The sequence below is a fragment of the Myxine glutinosa genome, chromosome 3 (genome assembly GCF_964187855.1).
Source record: "Myxine glutinosa chromosome 3, kmMyxGlut1.1, whole genome shotgun sequence".
In the NCBI taxonomy this organism is placed as follows: Eukaryota; Metazoa; Chordata; class Myxini; order Myxiniformes; family Myxinidae; genus Myxine; species Myxine glutinosa.
The window spans coordinates 162,311,931-162,331,442 of NC_136263.1; the positions used below are offsets into that span (position 1 = coordinate 162,311,931).

The following is a 19,512-nucleotide window of genomic DNA, read 5'->3' on the forward strand; positions in this document are numbered from 1 at the left end:
TTTGTACATATATGTATAATAATATTTGTATAATATTTGTATAATATATTGTATAATATTTGTATAATATTTGTATATATAATTTGTATATATTTAGCAATTTTTCACCACCCAGGTGCCAAATCAAACATTCTATGCACCTTTATGAAGGGTGTTGGTTTTTTCGAACTGTTTTATACCATATTAAATGAAGTGGCATATTCTTCTTCTGAGAAACCATTGCTTTTTTTAAACAAAACGTGTTGTCGTTTTTTTTTGTTTGTTTGTTGGAGTCTCCCAAGTTTAAAATGGTCAAGTGCAAGCAAAAGTAAATACCAGTAGTCGTAACTTTTCCTCCGACTCGACCCGGTGAATGTTCGACTGAATCGTGTGGTCGTGCCTCTCCCTCCTGTCTCTCATGCAGGTTTTTACTCGGCGTGAGCTGGAAGGCATTGCGGAGCTTTGTGTACAAAACGATGTACTTTGCTTTAGTGATGAAGTTTACGAATGGATGGTTTATGATAAAGGAGAACACGTCAGAATTGGTACGTGTGTACATGTGTGTGTGTGTGTTCAAATTAGTTATTAAATTAAATTAATTATGTGTTTGTGTTTACATGAATTGTGATTACAGAAATCCTTCAAATTATTTATTTTTAAGTTTAAGAACAACCAATACCAAATTTTAACCAATACCAACCAATGTTTAAGAACAACCAAATTAAATGCATTTTAAAATAACACTTGAAAAAGAGAAATAGGAATTGAAAATCATAAGAGATAGAATTGTGAGAAACAAAAATAGAAAAACAAGGTGTGTGTGTGTGTGTGTGTGTGTGTGTATATGTGTGTGTGTGTGTGTGTATATATATGTGTGAGTGTGTGTGTGTGTGTATATATATATATGTGTGTGTGTGTGTGTATATATGTGTGAGTGTGTGTGTGTATATATGTGCGAGTGTGTGTGTGTATATATATGTGTGTGTGTGTGTGTGTGTGTGTGTGTATATATGTGTGAGTGTGTGTGTGTTTATGGATGTGTGTATGTGTGTGTGTGTGTGTGTGTGTGTGTGTGTGTGTGTGTGTGTGTGTGTGTGTGTGTGTGTGTGTGTGTGTGTGTGTGTGTGTGTGTGTGTGTATATATATATGTGTGTGTGTGTGTGTGTATATGTGTGAGTGTGTGTGTGTGTGTATATGTGTGTGTGTGTATGTGTGTGTGTATATGTGTGTGTGTGTGTGTATATATGTGTGAGTGTGTGTGTGTGTGTGTGTATATATATATATGTGTGTGTGTGTATGTGTGTGTGTGTGTGTGTGTGTGTGTGTGTGTGAGTGTGTATGGATGCGTGTGTGTGTGTGTGTGTGTGTGTGTGTGTGTGTGTGTGTGTGTGTGTGTGTGTGTGTATGCGCGTGTGTGTGTGTGTGTGTGTTTATGGATGTGTGTGTGAGTGTGATGAATTGTTGTTCTTCCACCCAATTTAGCCACGTTGCCTGGCATGTGGGAGAGGACTGTTACGGTGGGAAGTGCGGGGAAGACTTTCAGCGTTACTGGCTGGAAGGTATGACTTCGTATATCTCCTAACTTTGGTGCCTTGTGTTCAAAGCTCAACTGCTAAACTATCTCTGAAGTTTCACTGGGTAAGAACCAACTAAATACGATGAGGCAACTTCCACAGTACTCATCTGACATGTTCTGGAAAGTAAGCATTTGAAAACTTTTTATTGTTTGTTGTAATAAGTCTTCCTTTGGTATGGAGACAGCTTGGCTGGTCCGTGGCACCGGACGGACTGATGAAGCATTTACAGACCGTACACCAGAACTGCATTTACAACTGTCCCACACCACTGCAGGTGAGTCCAAAAAGACTGTATGATAGATCTTCCCTAGGTCCAGCAATAAACCACCTCTCACATCTTTATTCCATTCTCACTTCATATGATAGATCCTCTAATTTCTCTCATAATAATGTATATATGTATTTTTTTTTTTAACGGACATTTTTTGACAAAAAGGTAACATTTACCATTGAGCTGTTTGATGCCAATCTCGACTGTAAACTGTCGGATTGGTGTTTTTCACGCCTGACGTTGCAACGCAAGGTGCTCCATCCTACAGACAGTAGTTGGTGGACATTGAAGACTCTCTTTAAGAAAAAAAAATCTAACGCTCATAGTGGAATTGACACACACACACACACAAACACGTCTCATTCCTCCTCCACATGGATGCCAACCAATGGAGATTGTCCAATGTCCATGCTCTTTCCTTGCTCCTAAATGCTGAATGTGATGCGAGGAGGGAGCACGTACTATTTTTTAATTATCTGGTACGACTCTGCCGGGGTTTGAACCGCTGACCTCGCAGACTTGGAGAGGACGTTTAACCATTAGACCACACCTCCAAGTCTTTTTCTTGAATAGTAGGTGCGTTATCACCAGCACCCTGAACAAATTCAAAATTCCTGCCAAAATTGGCTCCGGTTCAATGGCCGAACAAGCTGGTTTGTGTGAAGACTCGGGCTGAAACGTTTCCCACAGCTAACCCCAAAACAAGGTGGGATTAATTGGGGCCTTCAAAGAAGAAACAGTAGCGGTAGTAGTAGTCGTCGTAGTAGTCGTACACATACATACAAATATTTATTTGATTAATTCCATTAAAGTGAGCAGTAAGGAACTAGCTCTTTTAAATATTGCATTTATTAAAACGTTTTAGAACTGCGTTTTACAACTAATTTATGCATTATTTAGCAATGAGCAGCGATTGAATTTACTGGACTTTACAAGTTGTGAATTTACAAGTTAACGCCAGGGGGGTTGACTCAGCCTGTCATCCTTCCGAGGTCGGCTAATTGAGTACCAGTTCACTGGTAATTCCCTGTTTGTCGTTAAAGGCGGCAAAAAGGGTTGGCGTCAGGAAGGGCATCCGGCCGTAAAACATTGCTTCAAAAAGGGGACCAAAAAACAACAACAACCACGGTTCCCGAAAAAGGCCAACCCCTGCTTGCGGGGAAAAATGGCCTCTAAAGGTGGTTATTTTACAAGTTGTGAATTCGGAATCTATTTGTTTCTGTGTTTCTCACCAACAGGAAGCGGTTGCCAAAGCATTCTCCGTCGAAGTCTCGCCACTCGCTTCGCCCTCATGCTATTTCTCAGCCCTGCCCCGAGAACTGCGGGTGAAGCGCGATCGCGTGGCAGACATGCTTGCCCACGCGGGCATGCGGCCTGTGCTTCCGGAGGGTGGCTACTTCATTATTGCAGACATCTCCAACATTGGTGTGGAAAAACTTCCCATTTTATTCCCTTCGACCTATTTTTTTTTTTGTCTTATCAGCCATGCAATTTTATCTGATCTTACTTTCTTGCATGATTGTTTGCTTTTTCTACCTATGCCACCGAAGGTGGACGGAGGTTATGTTTTCACCCCTGTCTGTCTGTTTGTTACTTGCGAAAATCTAAAGATTTTTCAAGTATATTGGTTGGTCTTGTGCGTTGGCCTGTCTATCTGTCTGTCTGTATGTCAGTCACCTACAGGTCACGATTTTCAACCAATCCACGAAACTTCACCAAATTGTAGAGTTCGTCATAAGCAAGAAGCCTATTGTTTTTGGGGGTCAATAGGTCAACATAGGCCAAAGGTCACCAACTTTGTCAAATTTCTAAAATCCTCGATTTTCACCCGATTGACTTGAAATTTGAAGAGGATTTGCATATCTTTTCACTGAATTCAATCACCAATTATATTTTAGGTTATCATAGGCCAACAACTTATTTTAGGGATTTCCCAAGTATCGTGCTATGCACGACATATTTCTTGTTTGTTTGTTTGTTTGTTTGTGTGTGAGCAGGATATTTAAAAAAATGTTGTGGACGGATTTGGATGAAATTTGGTGGACAGGTTGGGTGTGTGACAAGGACTAATCAATTCGATTTTGGTGAAGATCTGAATATGAATTCAGATACGAGAATTATTTAATTTTGTAAGTGATTCTTCACCATTGGGAGATCGGGCCAAAAACGATACATAGCAGGATATCTCAAAAAGTTGTGGACGGATTTGGACGAAGCTTGGTGGACCGTTTGGGTGTCTGACAAGGAAGAATTGGTTCAATTTTGGTGAAGATCCGGATCTGGCTGGTAGAATTTTTAAAGTGATTCTTCACCATTGAGTGATGGGGCCAAACAAGATATACAGCATTACCTTACCATTGTAGGTGCATTCCAGAAGGAAATGATTTTAAGCGGGCTCTAATTTCCCATACGCATCTATGAATGGGGGGGATGCGTTCTGAGAATATATTAAATGAGGTGGGGATGCTCATTTAATACAAATCCCTTAAAAGGAATTTCAATGCAGGAGGCGGCGATTAGGTCCATCAAACCTGAGCAATGTTTGTTCATGCTCTATCCTTTTAAATGCTGAGTGTCAAGCAAGGAAGCAGCACGTACCATTATTAATGTCTTTGGTATGATTTGACTGGGGTTCAAACCGCCAACCTCCTCGGCTCAGAGGGGACGCTCCAACCATTGCACCACCAAATCTGGTGAAATGTAACGATAACATCTGGCACATTCGTTTCGTGGCTTGTACGTATGCAAGTCGTGCGGAACAGAACATGAAATTTGGAGATTAAGTGAGAGCAGCTAAAGGTTGCCAAAAGGTCATATTTATGGCTGGCACGTAATTGTAAAGCCGCACTGCTTGGGCGTCAAACTGTTTGCCAATGATGGCAAAACCAGACAGGCCTAGCTCAAAATGGTACACTCCAATAATAGAATAATAATCTAATTCTAATAGAAGAATCAAAATAATTCAATGCGTTTTATTTTGTGCAGAAGTTGATGAAGTAGAAGATGCTAGGTTTAACCAAAATGATATCTCCAATATGTCGTTATATAAGAGTTGGACAGAATGATTTTATTATGAGTGTGTTTCATAAAGTTGACTGATTTTGTGGTTCGTACTGAGAAGATGTATTCCATTATGTTAGAGAGGGGTTATTGTGCTAATAGTTTGATTCGGTCATGTGAGAATGTTTTTAGATATCATTGGAATCTCTTGCTCGAGTTGCGTTGGTTTTAGTGTCAACAGTCCCATTGCACTGGTTGCCGGCGTAGCGGTTAGGGTGCCGGCTTGGGATCCTAGGATCCTGGGTTCGAATCCCAGTCGATCTTGAATTAACACCAGGGGGGTTGACTCAGTCTGTCATCCTTCCGCGGTCGGCAAATCGAGTACCAGTTCACTGGTAATTCTCTGCGTGTCGCAAGAGGCGGCTAACAGGGTTGCGGCAGGAAGAACATCCGGCCATAAAACATTGCTTCAAAAATGGGACCACGGTGCCCCAAAAAAGGCCAACCCCCGCCCTGCGGGGAAAAATGGCCTCTAAAGGTGGTTCTTCTTCTTCGTCTTCCATTGCACTGGATTTTTTGTTTCCCATTGCACGACTCATCTTAAAACTCTTAATTATTTCTCGAAGAAAGGTGGTCGTGGTCAATTATTTCATTACCTTCGCAAAAGCGGAAGGTTATGTTTTGATCGCTGTGTATTTATTTGTATGTCTGTGTGTGTGTATGTTAATCGCATAACTCAAAAAGTATTCAACCGAATTGCATGAAATTTGGTGGGATGATTGGTTATTATACGGGACACATTTGATTAGATTTTGGGAAACAGATTTGCTCAAATTCTGACTATTTTTAACTCGATCGTATTTCACTCAAAGTTATGAGCGACTGAAGAAGAAGATGTCCATCCAGGACGTCATCACTATAACGCGATCTCCCGCGATCATTTCAACCTCAAAAAAAATTATAATTGCAGATTTGTCAAGAGATGAGGCATATTAACAAACGAATGAAACAGATTTGCTCAAATTCTGACTATTTTTAACTCGATCGTATTTCACTCAAAGTTATGCGCGACTGAAGAAGAAGATGTCCATCCAGGACGTCATCACTATAACGCGATCTCCCGCAATCATTTCAACCTCAAAAAAAATTATAATTGCAGATTTGTCAAGAGATGAGGCATATTAACAAACGAATGAAACAGATTTGCTCAAATTCTGACTATTTTTAACTCGATCGTATTTCACTCAAAGTTATGAGCGACTGAAGAAGAGGATGTCCATCCAAAACGTCATCACTATAACGCGATCTCCCGCAATCATTTCAACCTCAAATGAAATTCAAATTGCAGAAATCGGGGAGGCATATTAACAGACGAATGAAACAGATTTGCTCAAATTCTGATTTTTAAAAATCGATCGCATTTCACATAAAGTTTGAGGTACTAAAGAAGAAGAAGATTCGTTTAGCTTCTCAGATAAAATAAATAATTCTGTCTGCAATTTCAGGTTAATTACCTTCGCAAAAGCGGAAGGTTATGTTTTGATCGCTGTGTATTTTTTCACTATAAAATTATAATGATTACCTCACAGCAAAATCCATCACACTCCCTCCTCATTCGCACACCTTGTATTCTCCTAATGGTTCACATACACCTTATTACCTTCGCAAAAGCGGAAGGTTATGTTTTGATCGCTGTGTATTTATTTGTATGTCTGTGTGTGTGTGTGTGTGTATGTTATTCGCATAACTCAAAAAGTATTCAACCGAATTGCATGAAATTTGGTGGGATGATTGGTTATTATACGGGACACATTTGATTAGATTTTGGGAGCAATCGGGTCAAAGGTCAAGGTCAAGGTCACGAAAAGGTCAAAATCGTATTTTAGTAGAGTACAGAACAGTAGCTGCGGCGAAGGTATGCGCTCTACCGAGTGCCCGTTCTAGTTTAATTTGCTAAAGTGTCTTAGAACATTCCACCCCCTTCTCTTACCTCCCCCTCTCCCCCCACCCCAACCTTTCACACTCCTTCAATGCACCAACTTGCAAATTCACACTCGTGCACTCAGACCCAAGTATCTAGCACGTCGTTAATTTCCACCTCCTAATTCTCTGCCAATATTGCCACCAACCGTGCATGTGACCCACCCACCCTTCTTTTATGTTCAAACACTCGCCATACTTTCTTGCATTTCCTTTCCGTCCAATTTCTATGCGGATTGACCCTGTTAATGAGTGGTGAAATCGACCTTATCTAGTCATTGTTATTCTTGCTCCTCCTTAACTGCTTACTTGCTAAGATGGTACTCTGTGAAGTCTTGACCCTCGGGTGCTATCACCGATTTAAACTAGAACGACACTCGGTAGAGCGCACACCTCCGCCAGGCTGAACAGTTTACGTTTTGTATCCCACTGATAGGCCGGATCTGGATTCGGACCTCAACCAAAGTCGAATCGGCTTGTTCTCGTCACCGAACCAACTCGTCCACCAAGTTTAGTCATAACTCGTCCACAACTTTTTGAGATATCCTGCTATCTATCGGTTCCCTATTACTCAAAGGTGAAGAATCACCGAAATAAATTCTCTGATCCGGATCCGGATTCGAATCTTCACCAAAATCGAATAAACGTTTCCCTGTCATACACCCATCCTGTCCACCAAGCGTCTTCCGAATCCGTCCATAACTTTTTGAGATACCCTATTCACAACCAAACAGACAGACAGGAGTGAAAACACAACCTCCATCCAACTTAGGTGGTGGAGGCAGTAATTTAGTTTTTTGTAACAAGATCATTTGAAGAATTCAACATACCTATGCAATGGTGGTGCAATAGCGATAGCCCAATGGGAACCATCTACATATGACGAGCAAGGCAGAGGAAAGGGGGTAAATTGAGAAAAGGAAATGGGAGAAAACAGAGAGTTGGGGATTCTTTTAGCATTTACATGAGCTCTTTTTGTTTTCATCACTTCCTGGTCATTCACGGAAAAGAAGGTCTTCCACAAATGCGGTGGTGATGATCTGATGGGAGCAATGAAAAACATGAAGCAGTACAATTGGTAATTTAAGGAACTTATTTGTCGGGAAACCCATTTGTATTCTTCTATAATGCTTTTATCTTGTCTCATTTCAGAAGTGGATTTATCGGGAGAGGAAGGCGATCGAATGTATGATAATAAATTTGTCAAGTGGCTCATCAAAAGCAAGGTAATGGATGACGTTGATGGAAACTTTAGGAATTGTCAATTTCCCATGCTGAATGCAAAATTAAAGATCTATGTTATAAACGAGCCGTATCTGTGTGTTTTTTGTTTGTCGTGCTATAACTTGAGAATGGATTAATGGATTTCACTGAAACCAATGATGGTGGATTCAGGGAATTCCCAATGTATGCGATGGGAAAAAAGGAAGGTTTTTGTATCGGCACATGTAGCGAAACTGCAAACGCCAACTTGTGACCCCTCTCGCTCTCCCTCTATCTCTCTTACCCCCTCCAACTCCTCAACCTCCCTCTCCCCCCACTCTCTCTCTCTCTCTCTCCCTCTCCCTACCTCTATCTCTCCCTCTCCCTACCTCTATCTCTCCCTCTATCTCTCCCTCTCTCTCCCCCCCTTCTATCTCTCCCCCTCTCTCTATCTCTCCCTCTCTCTCTATCTCTCCCTCTCCCTACCTCTATCTCTCCCTCTCTCTCTATCTCTCCCTCTCCCTCTCCCTCTCTCTCTATCTCTCCCTCTCCCTACCTCTATCTCTCCCTATCCCTCTCCCTACCTCTATCTCTCCCTCTCCCTACCTCTATCTCTCCCTCTCCCTCTCCCTACCTCTATCTCTCCCTCTCCCTACCTCTATCTCTCCCTCTCCCTACCTCTATCTCTCCCTCTCCCTCTCCCTATCTCTATCTCTCCCTCTCCCTACCTCTATCTCTCCCTCTCTCTCTATCTCTCCCTCTCCCTCTCCCTCTCTCTCTATCTCTCCCTCTCCCTACCTCTATCTCTCCCTCTCCCTCTCCCTACCTCTATCTCTCCCTCTCCCTACCTCTATCTCTCCCTCTCCCTCTCCCTACCTCTATCTCTCCCTCTCCCCACCTCTATCTCTCTCTCTCTCTCTGTCTCTGTCTCTCTGTCTCTGTCTCCCCCTCTCTCTCTATCTCTCCCTCTCTCTCTATCTCTCTCTCTCCCTACCTCTATCTCTCCCTACCTCTATCTCTCCCTCTCCCCACCTCTATCTCTCTCTCTCTCTCTCTCTCCTCTCCCTCTCCCTCTCCCTCTCCCTCTCCCTCTCCCTCTCCCTCTCCCTCTCCCTCTCCCTCTCCCTCTCCCTCTCCCTCTCCCTCTCCCTCCCCCCCCTCCCCTTATTCTCTCCCCCTCTTACCCCCTCCCACCTCCCTTTCCCCCTGACTCTCTCCCCCCACCCCTCTCTCTCTCTCCACCCACTTTCTCTCCCCCCCCCCCCCCCCTCCCTCTCTATTCCCATCAGCAAAGCGACAAGTGGTATTTACTAGTCAAAATGAAACGTTGAACATGTGAAGAAAATTAGTTCAATAATAATTTACTTCCCATCGTTTTGTAAGGCTGATCTAGCCTTGATAAAATATGCACAATTTACCTCACATGTGACTTCGGAAGTTAGATCAGAGGTCGTGAATGTGCCCCTTCCGCCTTTAGAAAAATTGGGGTTGCATCCCCTCATCCCTTCAGCTTATGTTTGCAAATGGGATATTCCCAGCTTGTTAGATCCTGGTTATGATATTCAGCTTATTGGTAATGGTCACCAAAAGTCCCATTAGATTTAGTGAGTATTTGGCACTTTGAGAGATATCATTATACACGTGTTATTCAACTTATTGGGTTTTGAACTAATAAGCGTCTCCAGTATATATTTGGAAAGCATAAATAAAACCAACTGCTTAACAAAATCAGTAACTTTATGCGTTTGATACATACTAAGTAGATATTCTCTTTGGACTTGAATAAGAAAGTAAAAAAATAATTATTTAATTTAGCACCCAATTTTTTTACATTTGTCATTCATATGATACATTAAAAAAAAATTATGATCTAAGCCTCCAAGGCCTATAGTGGAGCTGCCACACACACACATGGACATACAGATGAACATACATGACACAACACAGCACTGTTAGACGAGACAAACAGCCACTGAACCTGGGGGAAGTGCGGTCACTTCCCAAGGTACTCTGGTTACCTATGACGTCACAACAATGGCGCCGCTTTTCTGACCGCACTCAACAGGGGGATTTCCTAAGGAGGAATTCCTCCTCCCCATGGATGCCAACCTATCTGGATTGGTCGTGCTCTTTCATTTTAAATGCAGAACATCAAGCAAGGAAGCAGCACGTACCATTTTTAATGTCTTTGGTATGATTTGGCTGGGGTACGAACCGCAGACCTCCCGGACTCACTCTAACCATTACACCACCGTGGCTGCTTCAATGACCTTTATCTGTCAAATATACCTTTCATGTTACTAAGAGCAATTAATTAGTAAATCAGCCGAATTGTTTTTATTTACCGTTTGTGTAATGCAGATGTGTCGAGTGAGGTCGTATGTCGTGAGATGTGTCGAGTGTCGATGAGATGTAATCGAGTGAGATGTGCATGGAAGAAATTTCGGGAACTGAGTGGCGTGCTGATGATGAGGGGAGTGTCGTTGAAGCTGAAGGGAAAGGTGTATGCTGCATGTGTGAGAAGTGTTATGATTTATGGGAGCGAGACATGGGTAATGAACGTAGAGCAGCAACGAAGGCTGGAAAGGGTGGAAATGCGAATGGTTCGACGGATGTGCGGAGTATCGTTGAGAGAGAGGAAGACAAATGATGAATTGCGAAAGATGATGGGAATAGAGCCTGTGATGGATGCTGTGAGGAGGAACAGGTTGAGATGGTTTGGTCATGTGTTGAGGAAGGATGAAAGTGACTGGTTGAGAAGAGTGATGGAAATGAATGTAGAAGGAAGTAGAGGACGGGGAAGACCGAGAAAGACTTGGCTAAAGATGGTGGAAGAAGAAATGCGGGCAAGGGGGTTAACAAGGAGAGATGCAGAAAATAGGGCAAAATGGAGAAGATTGTCATGGGGACCGCAAGGCTAACCCCCGCTCTAGCAGGGAAAATGGCCTTTAAAATGCATGTTGTTTGTTGTTGTTGTGTAATGCAGAGTTTGATTTCCCAAACTGTTTGTGTAATGCAGGGTTTGGCCACCATTCCAATGTCTGCATTTTATTCTGCAGAGAACAAAAAAGAGTTCTCTAAATTCATTCGACTATGTTTCTTTAAGGTAGGTTTTCTGCACCTTCTATCACGTACGTTCTTAACTGACAAAACATTTTGTTTTTAAATGACCATTTTCCTGGAGATACAGTGCATTCAGAAAGTATTCAGACCCCTTCACTTTTTTCACATTTTGTTATGTTGCAGCCTTATGCTGAAATCGTTTAAATTCATTTTTTCCCTCATCAATCTACACTCAATACCCCATAATGACAAAGAGAAAACAGGATTTTAGAAAGTTTTGCAAATTTATGAAAAAAAAACAAACTGAAATATCACATTGACATAAGTATTCATACCCTTTGCTATGACACTTGAAATTTAGCTCAGGTGCCTCCCATTTCTCTTGATCATCTTTGAGATGTTGCTACACCTTGATTGGAGTCCACCTGTGGTAAATTCAATTGATTGGACATGATTTGGAAAGGCTCACACCTGTCAATGCATATCAGAGCTAAAACCAAGCCATGAGGTCGAAGGAACTGCCTGCAGAGCTCAGAGACAGGATTGTGTCGAGGCACAGATCTGGGGAAGCCGACAAAAACATTTTTGCTGCATTGAAGATTCCCAAGAGCACAGTGGCCTCCATAATTCTTAAATGAAAGAAGTTTGGAACAACCAGGACTCTTCCTAGAGCTGGCCGCCTATTGGGGGAGAAAGGCCTTGGTAAGAGAGGTGACCAAGAACCCGATGGTCACTCTGGCTGAGCTCCAGAGATCCTGTGTGGAGATGGGAGAAACTTCCAGAAGGACAACCATCACTGCAACACTCCACCGATCTGGGCTTTATGGCAGAGTGGCCAGCCTCTCCTCAGTGAAAGACACATGCCACACGTGGAGAGACATGCCATGCTTGGAGTTTGCAAAAAAGCACCTGAAGGACGCTCAGACTGTGAGAAACAAGATTCTGTGGTCTGATGAAACCAAGATTGAACTGTTTGCCCTCAATTCTAAGCATCATGACTGGAGGAAACTAGGCCGCTCATCACCTGCCCAATACCATCCCAACGGTGAAGCATGGTGGTGGCAGCATTATGCTGTGGGGGTGTTTTTCAGCAGCAGGGACTGGGGGACTGGTCAGGGTTGAGGGAACAATGAACGGAGCAAAGTACAGAGATATCCTTAATGAAAACCTGAAACAGAGCGCTCAGGACCTCACTCTGGGCCGAAGGTTCACCTTCCAACAGGACAATGACCCTAAGCACACAGCCAAGACAACGCAGGAGTGGCTTAGGGACAACTATGTGAAGGTCCTTGAGTGGCCCAACCAGAGCCCTGACTTGAACCCAATCGAACATTTCTGGTGAGACCTGAAATTGGCTGTCCACCGACGGTCCCCATCCAACCTGTCAGAGCTTGAGAGGATCTGCAGAGAAGAATGGCAGAACATCTCCAAATCCAGGTGTGTAAAGCTTGTCGCGTCATACCCAAGAAGACTCGAGGTTGCAATCGCTGCCAAAGGTGCTTTAACTAAGTACTGCGTTAAGGGTCTGAATACTTATGTCAATGTGATATTTCAGTTTTTTCTTTTTCATAAATTTGCAAAACTTTCTAAAATCCTGTTTTCTCTTTGTCATTATGGGGTATTGAGTGTAGATTGATGAGGGAAAAAATGAATTTAAGCGATTTCAGCATAAGGCTGGAACATAACAAAATGTGAAAAGTGAAGGGGTCTGAATACTTTCTGAATGCACTGTCGTAGTTTACTCTCCCAGACAGGTGGTTCGATGATGCTCAATCTGTCTGAGATGTAAGAAATAAAAATTGTACTTCAGTTTGGAAGACTTACAAACAATTAACAAGGGTTTGCAATCGCACGAGTTTCTAGTTTGTTGAGATTTACTAATAAACTCTGCTAATTGTTCCTTATTTGGCTCTAATATCTGATATCTGTCAAACTATCAATCTCATCCTCCTTTATGCCTGTTGAACCTGTCCAGCTGAGTGAGTTTTATTCTGCTGTTCGAAGATATTTCAAGCTGATCGAACTAAGCGTTGAACTTGTCGAATTATGACCCCATAATTAAGGCACCAATGACGTCATCATTAACAACACTTATTCCCCATGTGGGGTTCTTTGCAATGAGCCACGTTTAATTATTATTTATTTTTATGGAACGGTTTCGGTGATATGGAGGTGCAACATCTTTCGTTTTTTCGAAGATGTACCACGTGACCTGTTGAATGACTGGCAGTGGAAAGCCTGTATGGCCAAATTGTGCAACAAATGCATTCTTACAGCAAATGTTAAAATGCTTGGAAAACGTATTTATTGCCTTTCAACATAAGAAGGTGTAGTTTTGCGCTTTCGTGGCAGGATGGCCTAGAGATACGCACGTGCGGCTAAGCCATCTAGCCTAGGCTCAGGGGTATAACCCAGTTACAAACCAGTGTTTCACACGTGTGTGCCGCCCCTCGGATGGACGTAAAACCTGGCGTCCCATCTGCAAGAATAAGTCGGTGGACGTTAATGATGACATGGTGTCTTTTTTTTTTTCTTTTTTTTTGTATACAAGATCGAGGCTCGTGTTTAATTTTCGTGTTTAATAAAATCTTTTCTTAATTTAATATCTTTATTTATTTTTATTTTTTAAATATTTAATATTTTTCTTATTTATTAATTTAATTTAATTTATTAATTTAATATTTTAATTAAATAATTTAATTTAATTTAATATGAAAGTTTAATTAAAAAAAAAATCGAGGCTCGTGTTTAATAAAAAGAGCCAACATTAATCACAAAAGACAAACTGACATAAAACATAAGATAAAGGGAGTGGGAGACAAGATGGGGAGAGAGGGGGAAGCACACAAGTACAACATTAGAGAGCAGGGACATCGGGAGATCTGTGGGAGGTAGAGGGCTTGGGGGGAGGGTGGAAGAGGTATAAAACACATGGACATTGCTAGGACTTCCAGGAAAGAAGTCGGAATTTCATAAAAGTGTATCTGGGGTGAATTAACGGGGGCAGAAAAGATCATGGCTTTGGATGGGGGAAGATAAGAGATGGTGGTGAACAGGTGTTTTTAAGACCTGGAGGGAGGAGTGGGATTGAAGAGAGTGAGGGAGTTTGTTCCAGAGGCGGGAGAAAAGAGGAATGAAAGAGTGAAAGTATTTGTGAAAGTTCTTTGTGAAGAGCAGGTGATTTATCACGGGCACCCTGAACAAAATTCCAAATTCCTGCACTCTCAGTTGAGTGTCTGTCATATGTCGGAGTGACTAACAGTCCAGGATTGGAACCTCGAGCCAGGAAACTGCTTCGGCAGAATCTACGCTCTGTGGAAACCTCGGTACATTGTTGATGGTGATGGTAAGTTTTGCATTTGACTTTGCCTTTTTTGGGTGGTTATTAAAACTTCCGTACATTCGACATTGGACCGTTATAAAAGTAATTGATAATCGCAAATGTACGATAATGAGTGTTACGACAAATGATGGCGTGAAGCCCCTCATTAGAGATTGGCCCTGCAGAAGTTTGATTCGCTGGTTTAAAACTTGCTGTGTCGAGAAAATCCACACACTTGGGTTTGGCGTCATTAAAGCAGGAAGCACGAGGCTGCCTGAAACTGCACATGTGGAACTTCAAGCAGATTTAAACGTTTTTTCAAATGTATTAAAGTTTTTTTTTTTTTTCCTTCTCTTGTGCAGGAAGACACAACTTTGGAGAAAGCTGCAGCGATACTCAACAGTTTCAAGTCGACACCTGAATAAAGCAACTCTTACACGCGTTCTCATCTTCCACCTTCATCGTCCCCTTTGAATATGATCTGTCTTACAAAGTTGGTTCTTTTTCTTTTTGGACAAATGTAAAAGCTGTGGCAGTCAGGAAAGAACTTGTTCCACTTTCACTTAACCACCTGAGCCCAAGATGCAAAATGCTTTTGTGGAAAGATTCTATGTTATCCCTCTTTCGATAAACGCATGAACGCGAGTTTACTACATGCGTGTCTCCCCACCTCTTTGATCTGATTGAAGGTTTGATCTGTTGACAAGAGCAAAGAAAAACGAGACACAAAACTTTCTCCTCTTCCGTCATCCATTCATTTCCTCCTCACCCTCCGCCCCGCCCCTCCCATGCACGCTTTTTAGTTTTCCTTTTCTTTGCTTCAACTTTAATTGAAAGCAATTGTAAAACTGCCTTCCATGTTTTCAAGTGTTGTCGTTTCATCGTTTTCAAGTGTTTCAAACATTCACAAGATGCCCATCTACAAATTACATACGCTGCAATAGATAGCAGAGATTTAGAAACTCCTCCCCTTATACATCTCTGTCCATCCCCTCTTGTTCTTTTTCCCCAAGCTTCTCCCGAATGTCTTCCCCCTAATTAATTTATTTAGGCTTCCAGTGAGGTTTCCACTGGAAGCCTATTGTTCTTCTAAGGATTATTATTCTCACACATTTGTGGAGACGATTCCGAGAAAACGGTTATAGCTAGCTCTACGAAACTTTAACTCATTATCTTACTATAAATTCACCAAATGTCTGTCCGTCTGTCTGTCCGTTCGAAGGTACCGCAAAAACGGCTGAACCGATCGCAACGAAATTTTGTGCGGGTAATCCTGGGATTTCCTGGAGGAAAATAGGGTATATTGTTTTTTCCAATTTTCCAGTTTTTCCAAACACGATGGAATAATATTTACCGATATGAAGTGATGTGGCTTTTGTTGAAATTCTACGTACCAGGAGAGAGTAGATCGACTCCTGACGAACTCATCCTATATAAAGGTGCGGCCCGAAGTAGTAACACGGCAGCGTGTGCAAAGTGACTGAGAAACAGGTGTAGCGGCCGCTTCCGTGTTACAGATTCGGCGCGCACTCTTCACACATAAACGTGCGACTGAGAAAGACGTGTAGCGGCCGCTTCCGTTTTGCAGAATTCAATCTTTATTCAAAATTGGCGCCATGCACTGTTTAGATTTTGATGATTTGCGTGTGATATGATTCAACGGATATTTATATGAATCGTTTAAAATAAAAAAGCCTTCAATTTCCGATATTTTACCTTTTCATTTGGGCTTCCCAATTGAAGCCCCGCCGAAAGGGGCGGGTACCGTTGCTCGTATATACCAATGTAACTTAGTGCATCATGAATTTTGTTTTTGAAAATTTGAAATTTTACATTGGCTGCCATTGCCTGTGACGTCATAAACTTCAAAACATCTTCTCCAGAAGCATCAATAAACTTCAAAACATTAAAATATGACCGCCTTGCCTTGGGATAAAAGTTTCATTGGTCACGTCATTTTGGTCACGTGGTTTGTCGGCCATATTGGATTTAAAAATAAAACTTTTAAAACCTACTTATCCGAAACCGCTCATCTGAACGAAATGAAATTCGAAACACGTTTACATTCCAATGGGGGAAAATATTTGCAAGCTATGACGTCATCAGTCATGTAGTTTGGCCACCATTTTGAATTTAAGCAAAAAATGAAAACTTTTCCAGAGTACATCTTAACGGATCAATGCAAAATGTCATACATATGATCAACTCCTGATGTGCGAAAAATATTTGTAAACTATGATGTCATCATTCATGTGATATGGCAGCCATCTTGGATTAAAGGAAAACCTTTGAACATCTTTTTCTCCAGAACTGTTGAATGGATCAATACAAAATTTCATATGTATGATCAACTCCCCATGCGGAAAAACGTTTCTGAACGATGCCATCATCAATCACGTGGTATGGTGGCAATCTTGAATTAAAGGAAAAAAAATTTGAAAATCCATATCTCCAGAACCACCCAACAGATCAATCTGAAACTTCATATGTATGATTAATTGCACATGAGGATTTTTCGTTTTGCAAACTACGCCATAACCAGTCATATGGTAGGCGGCCATCTTGGATTTAAGGGGTAAAAATGAAAATCTATATCAGTCTCCAGAACTGCTTAACCAATCCAAACCAAAATTTACAGATATGATCGACTTCCCATGAGGAAAATGTATTGAAAATGATGACGTCATCAGTCATGTGGTTAATTGCACATGAGGATTTTTCGTTTTGCAAACTATGCCATAACCAGTCATATGGTAGGCGGCCATCTTGGATTTAAGGGGAAAAAATGAAAATCTATATCTCCAGAACTGCTTAACCGATCCAAACCAAAATTTACAGATATGATCGACTTCCCATGAGGAAAATGTATTGAAAATGGTGACGTCATCAGTCATGTGGTATGGCAGCCATTTTGCCTGGAAGCCTATCATCACTGCACGCAGTTCTAGTTTCTTTAATTCTCCTCTGTCCCCCCTCACCCCAACTCCCCTCCCACCATTTCCTTAACTGAAATTCCTTTCAGTCTGCTTCCTTTGCTTACGTGATATGTGGATAGCTTCTAATTGGGTGAGGAAAATGGTTCGTTCTCTCGATAGTTTTTCCAATTTAGAAATATTACTGTTTAATCAAGTGATAGCTACCGTATAAATAAATGTTATTTTTAATTGATACGTGCGCCAGAAATTGCGATGCAATAATTAATTGTTGACTTTAATAAAGTTTCAACACAGTTTGATCTAGTTATGAAATTATTTGTTTCAAGAGGCAATGCGATGTTCTTATGATAACGGAAAGTTTTGCTCAAAAGATAATTTGCACTATCTCGTGCAAGTTTTTTTTTGTTTTGTTTTTTTAAACAGAGGTTACATGTCAATACAATACGTGTGTGCATATATGAAGCGGATCAAAAATAATACAACTGACGTTTTCTCTTTTGGGGAAAAAGTTCTCTTAAATTGTTATTTGAGCTACATCACTTCAAAGCAGATGAGATCTGTTCAGCAGTTTGAAAAATACTCTTAACTGAGCAAGGCTTTTCACCCCTCAGCCCAAATTGGGCTAAGGGGTATTATCGTTGGGCGCCCGGCGTCCGTCAACTTTTGGTTTCCGTCAATTTCAAGGAGAACGGCTTGTCCGATTAAATTCATTTTTGCAGTGTGTGTTGGGGATGAGTATAGGAAGGTTCCTTTCGAAAATAGGCGCTCTGCGATTTTCAATATGGCCGCCACGGCAGCCATCTTGAATTTGGTTTCTGTCAATTTCGAGCAGAACGGCTTGTCCGATTAAATCCATTTTTGCAGTATGTGTTGGGGTTGGATAGAGGAAGGTTCCTTTCGAAAATGGGCGCGCTGCGATTTTCAATATGGCCGCCACGGCAGCCATCTTGAATTTGGTTTCAGTCAATTTCGAGCAGAACGGCTTGTCCGATTAAATCCATTTTTTGCAGTGTGAGTTGGGGTTGAGTAGAGGAAGATTCATGGGCGTGCTGCGATTTTCAATATGGCCGCCACGGCAGCCATCTTGAAATTGGTTTCCACCATGCATGGGCTGAGGGGTTACGCCCGCTTTGCGGTGCTATTTATTCTTTTTATATACATAGTCGAGGCTCGTGGAGAAGCTCGATCACAGAATGGACCAGGATGCAACATTACAAAAGGAACAGCAGATGGAGAAATGCCAACAGAGGGTGGAGGGAGAAAATAGACCGAGATGGATAAACAAGTGATGCAGGTAACGTCTAACGATGAGTGGTAGGGGAGAATGCAAGGGGTGGACAAGATGGATACAAACGTTAAATTTTGGGAGGGGGGGGGGGGGTGGTTAACGGGTGTAGAAAAGGTCATGGTGTTTAATGGGGATGATTTGAGATGGTGGTAAACAGCTATCTTGAAGACCTGGAGGGAAAATGAGATTGAAGAGAGTGAAGGTGGATCCACAGGTGGGACAAAGAGGAACAAATGATGGGAGGTGAGCAGTGATTCTGGATTTAGGCACTCACTAGGGGGTTTCTGGTGGACCGTGTGTGTCCTGCAGATACTTGGGGTGGGGGAGGGGAAAGCAGGAGGTGCAAGACCAGAAATGAAGTGGAAGCAGACAGAGACCACCGACCTGAGAAATTGATTGAGCTGAGGGATCAGAAGTAACATTACCTGGGATAAAAGGAGTGAAGACAAAGCAAAATGGAGGTGAAGCACAACCCGACTATCACCAGTAGGCCTGATTTTATCCGGGACACAAACTGGATGATTCAACACAGCAGGATCCGTTTTGGGACAGAAAAATTGACGATAAACACAATAAGAAAAACAGGAATAAAATAAAATAGTAAAACACAATGTATCTGGTGCCAGTTACCTGGCTTAGATGAATTGGAAGGAGCAAGTCCTGATCATGACGTCCATACTGTGCTGCGAACCTGGAACCGGAGGTAGTTCTTTTTCTTTACAAGAGAAAGGCTCATAGAAGAGCAAGGTTGAACCGGCAGTGGGGTAGTCTGGCAACAATTGCTGGCACAACCAGCAATGGAATATAAATGAGCAGGAAAGGAAGAGAGAGAAGGGGAAGAAAGACTGAAACCACCAAGTAAGGGAGTTGCGATAGAAAGGGTTAATGGGGGT

At 41.9% G+C, this 19,512-nt stretch overlaps 1 protein-coding gene across 8 annotated transcripts in view; it reads left to right on the forward strand.

Annotated features, from left to right (window-relative positions):
• LOC137423087 (kynurenine--oxoglutarate transaminase 3) overlaps window positions 1–17,625 on the forward strand; it is a 74,248-nt gene extending 56,623 nt beyond the window's left edge. For all 8 annotated transcript variants that reach the window (XM_068109887.2, XM_078774703.1, XM_068109886.2 and 5 more), the window contains 7 exons: window positions 404–524; window positions 1,462–1,538; window positions 1,741–1,830; window positions 3,066–3,252; window positions 7,960–8,033; window positions 11,030–11,116; window positions 14,758–17,625. In XM_068109887.2, the coding sequence (XP_067965988.2) occupies window positions 404–524; window positions 1,462–1,538; window positions 1,741–1,830; window positions 3,066–3,252; window positions 7,960–8,033; window positions 11,030–11,116; window positions 14,758–14,820 (699 nt within the window). In that variant the 3' untranslated portion in view covers window positions 14,821–17,625. The remainder of the gene's footprint in view (window positions 1–403; window positions 525–1,461; window positions 1,539–1,740; window positions 1,831–3,065; window positions 3,253–7,959; window positions 8,034–11,029; window positions 11,117–14,757) is intronic.
• The last annotated feature ends 1,887 nt before the right edge of the window (window positions 17,626–19,512 follow it).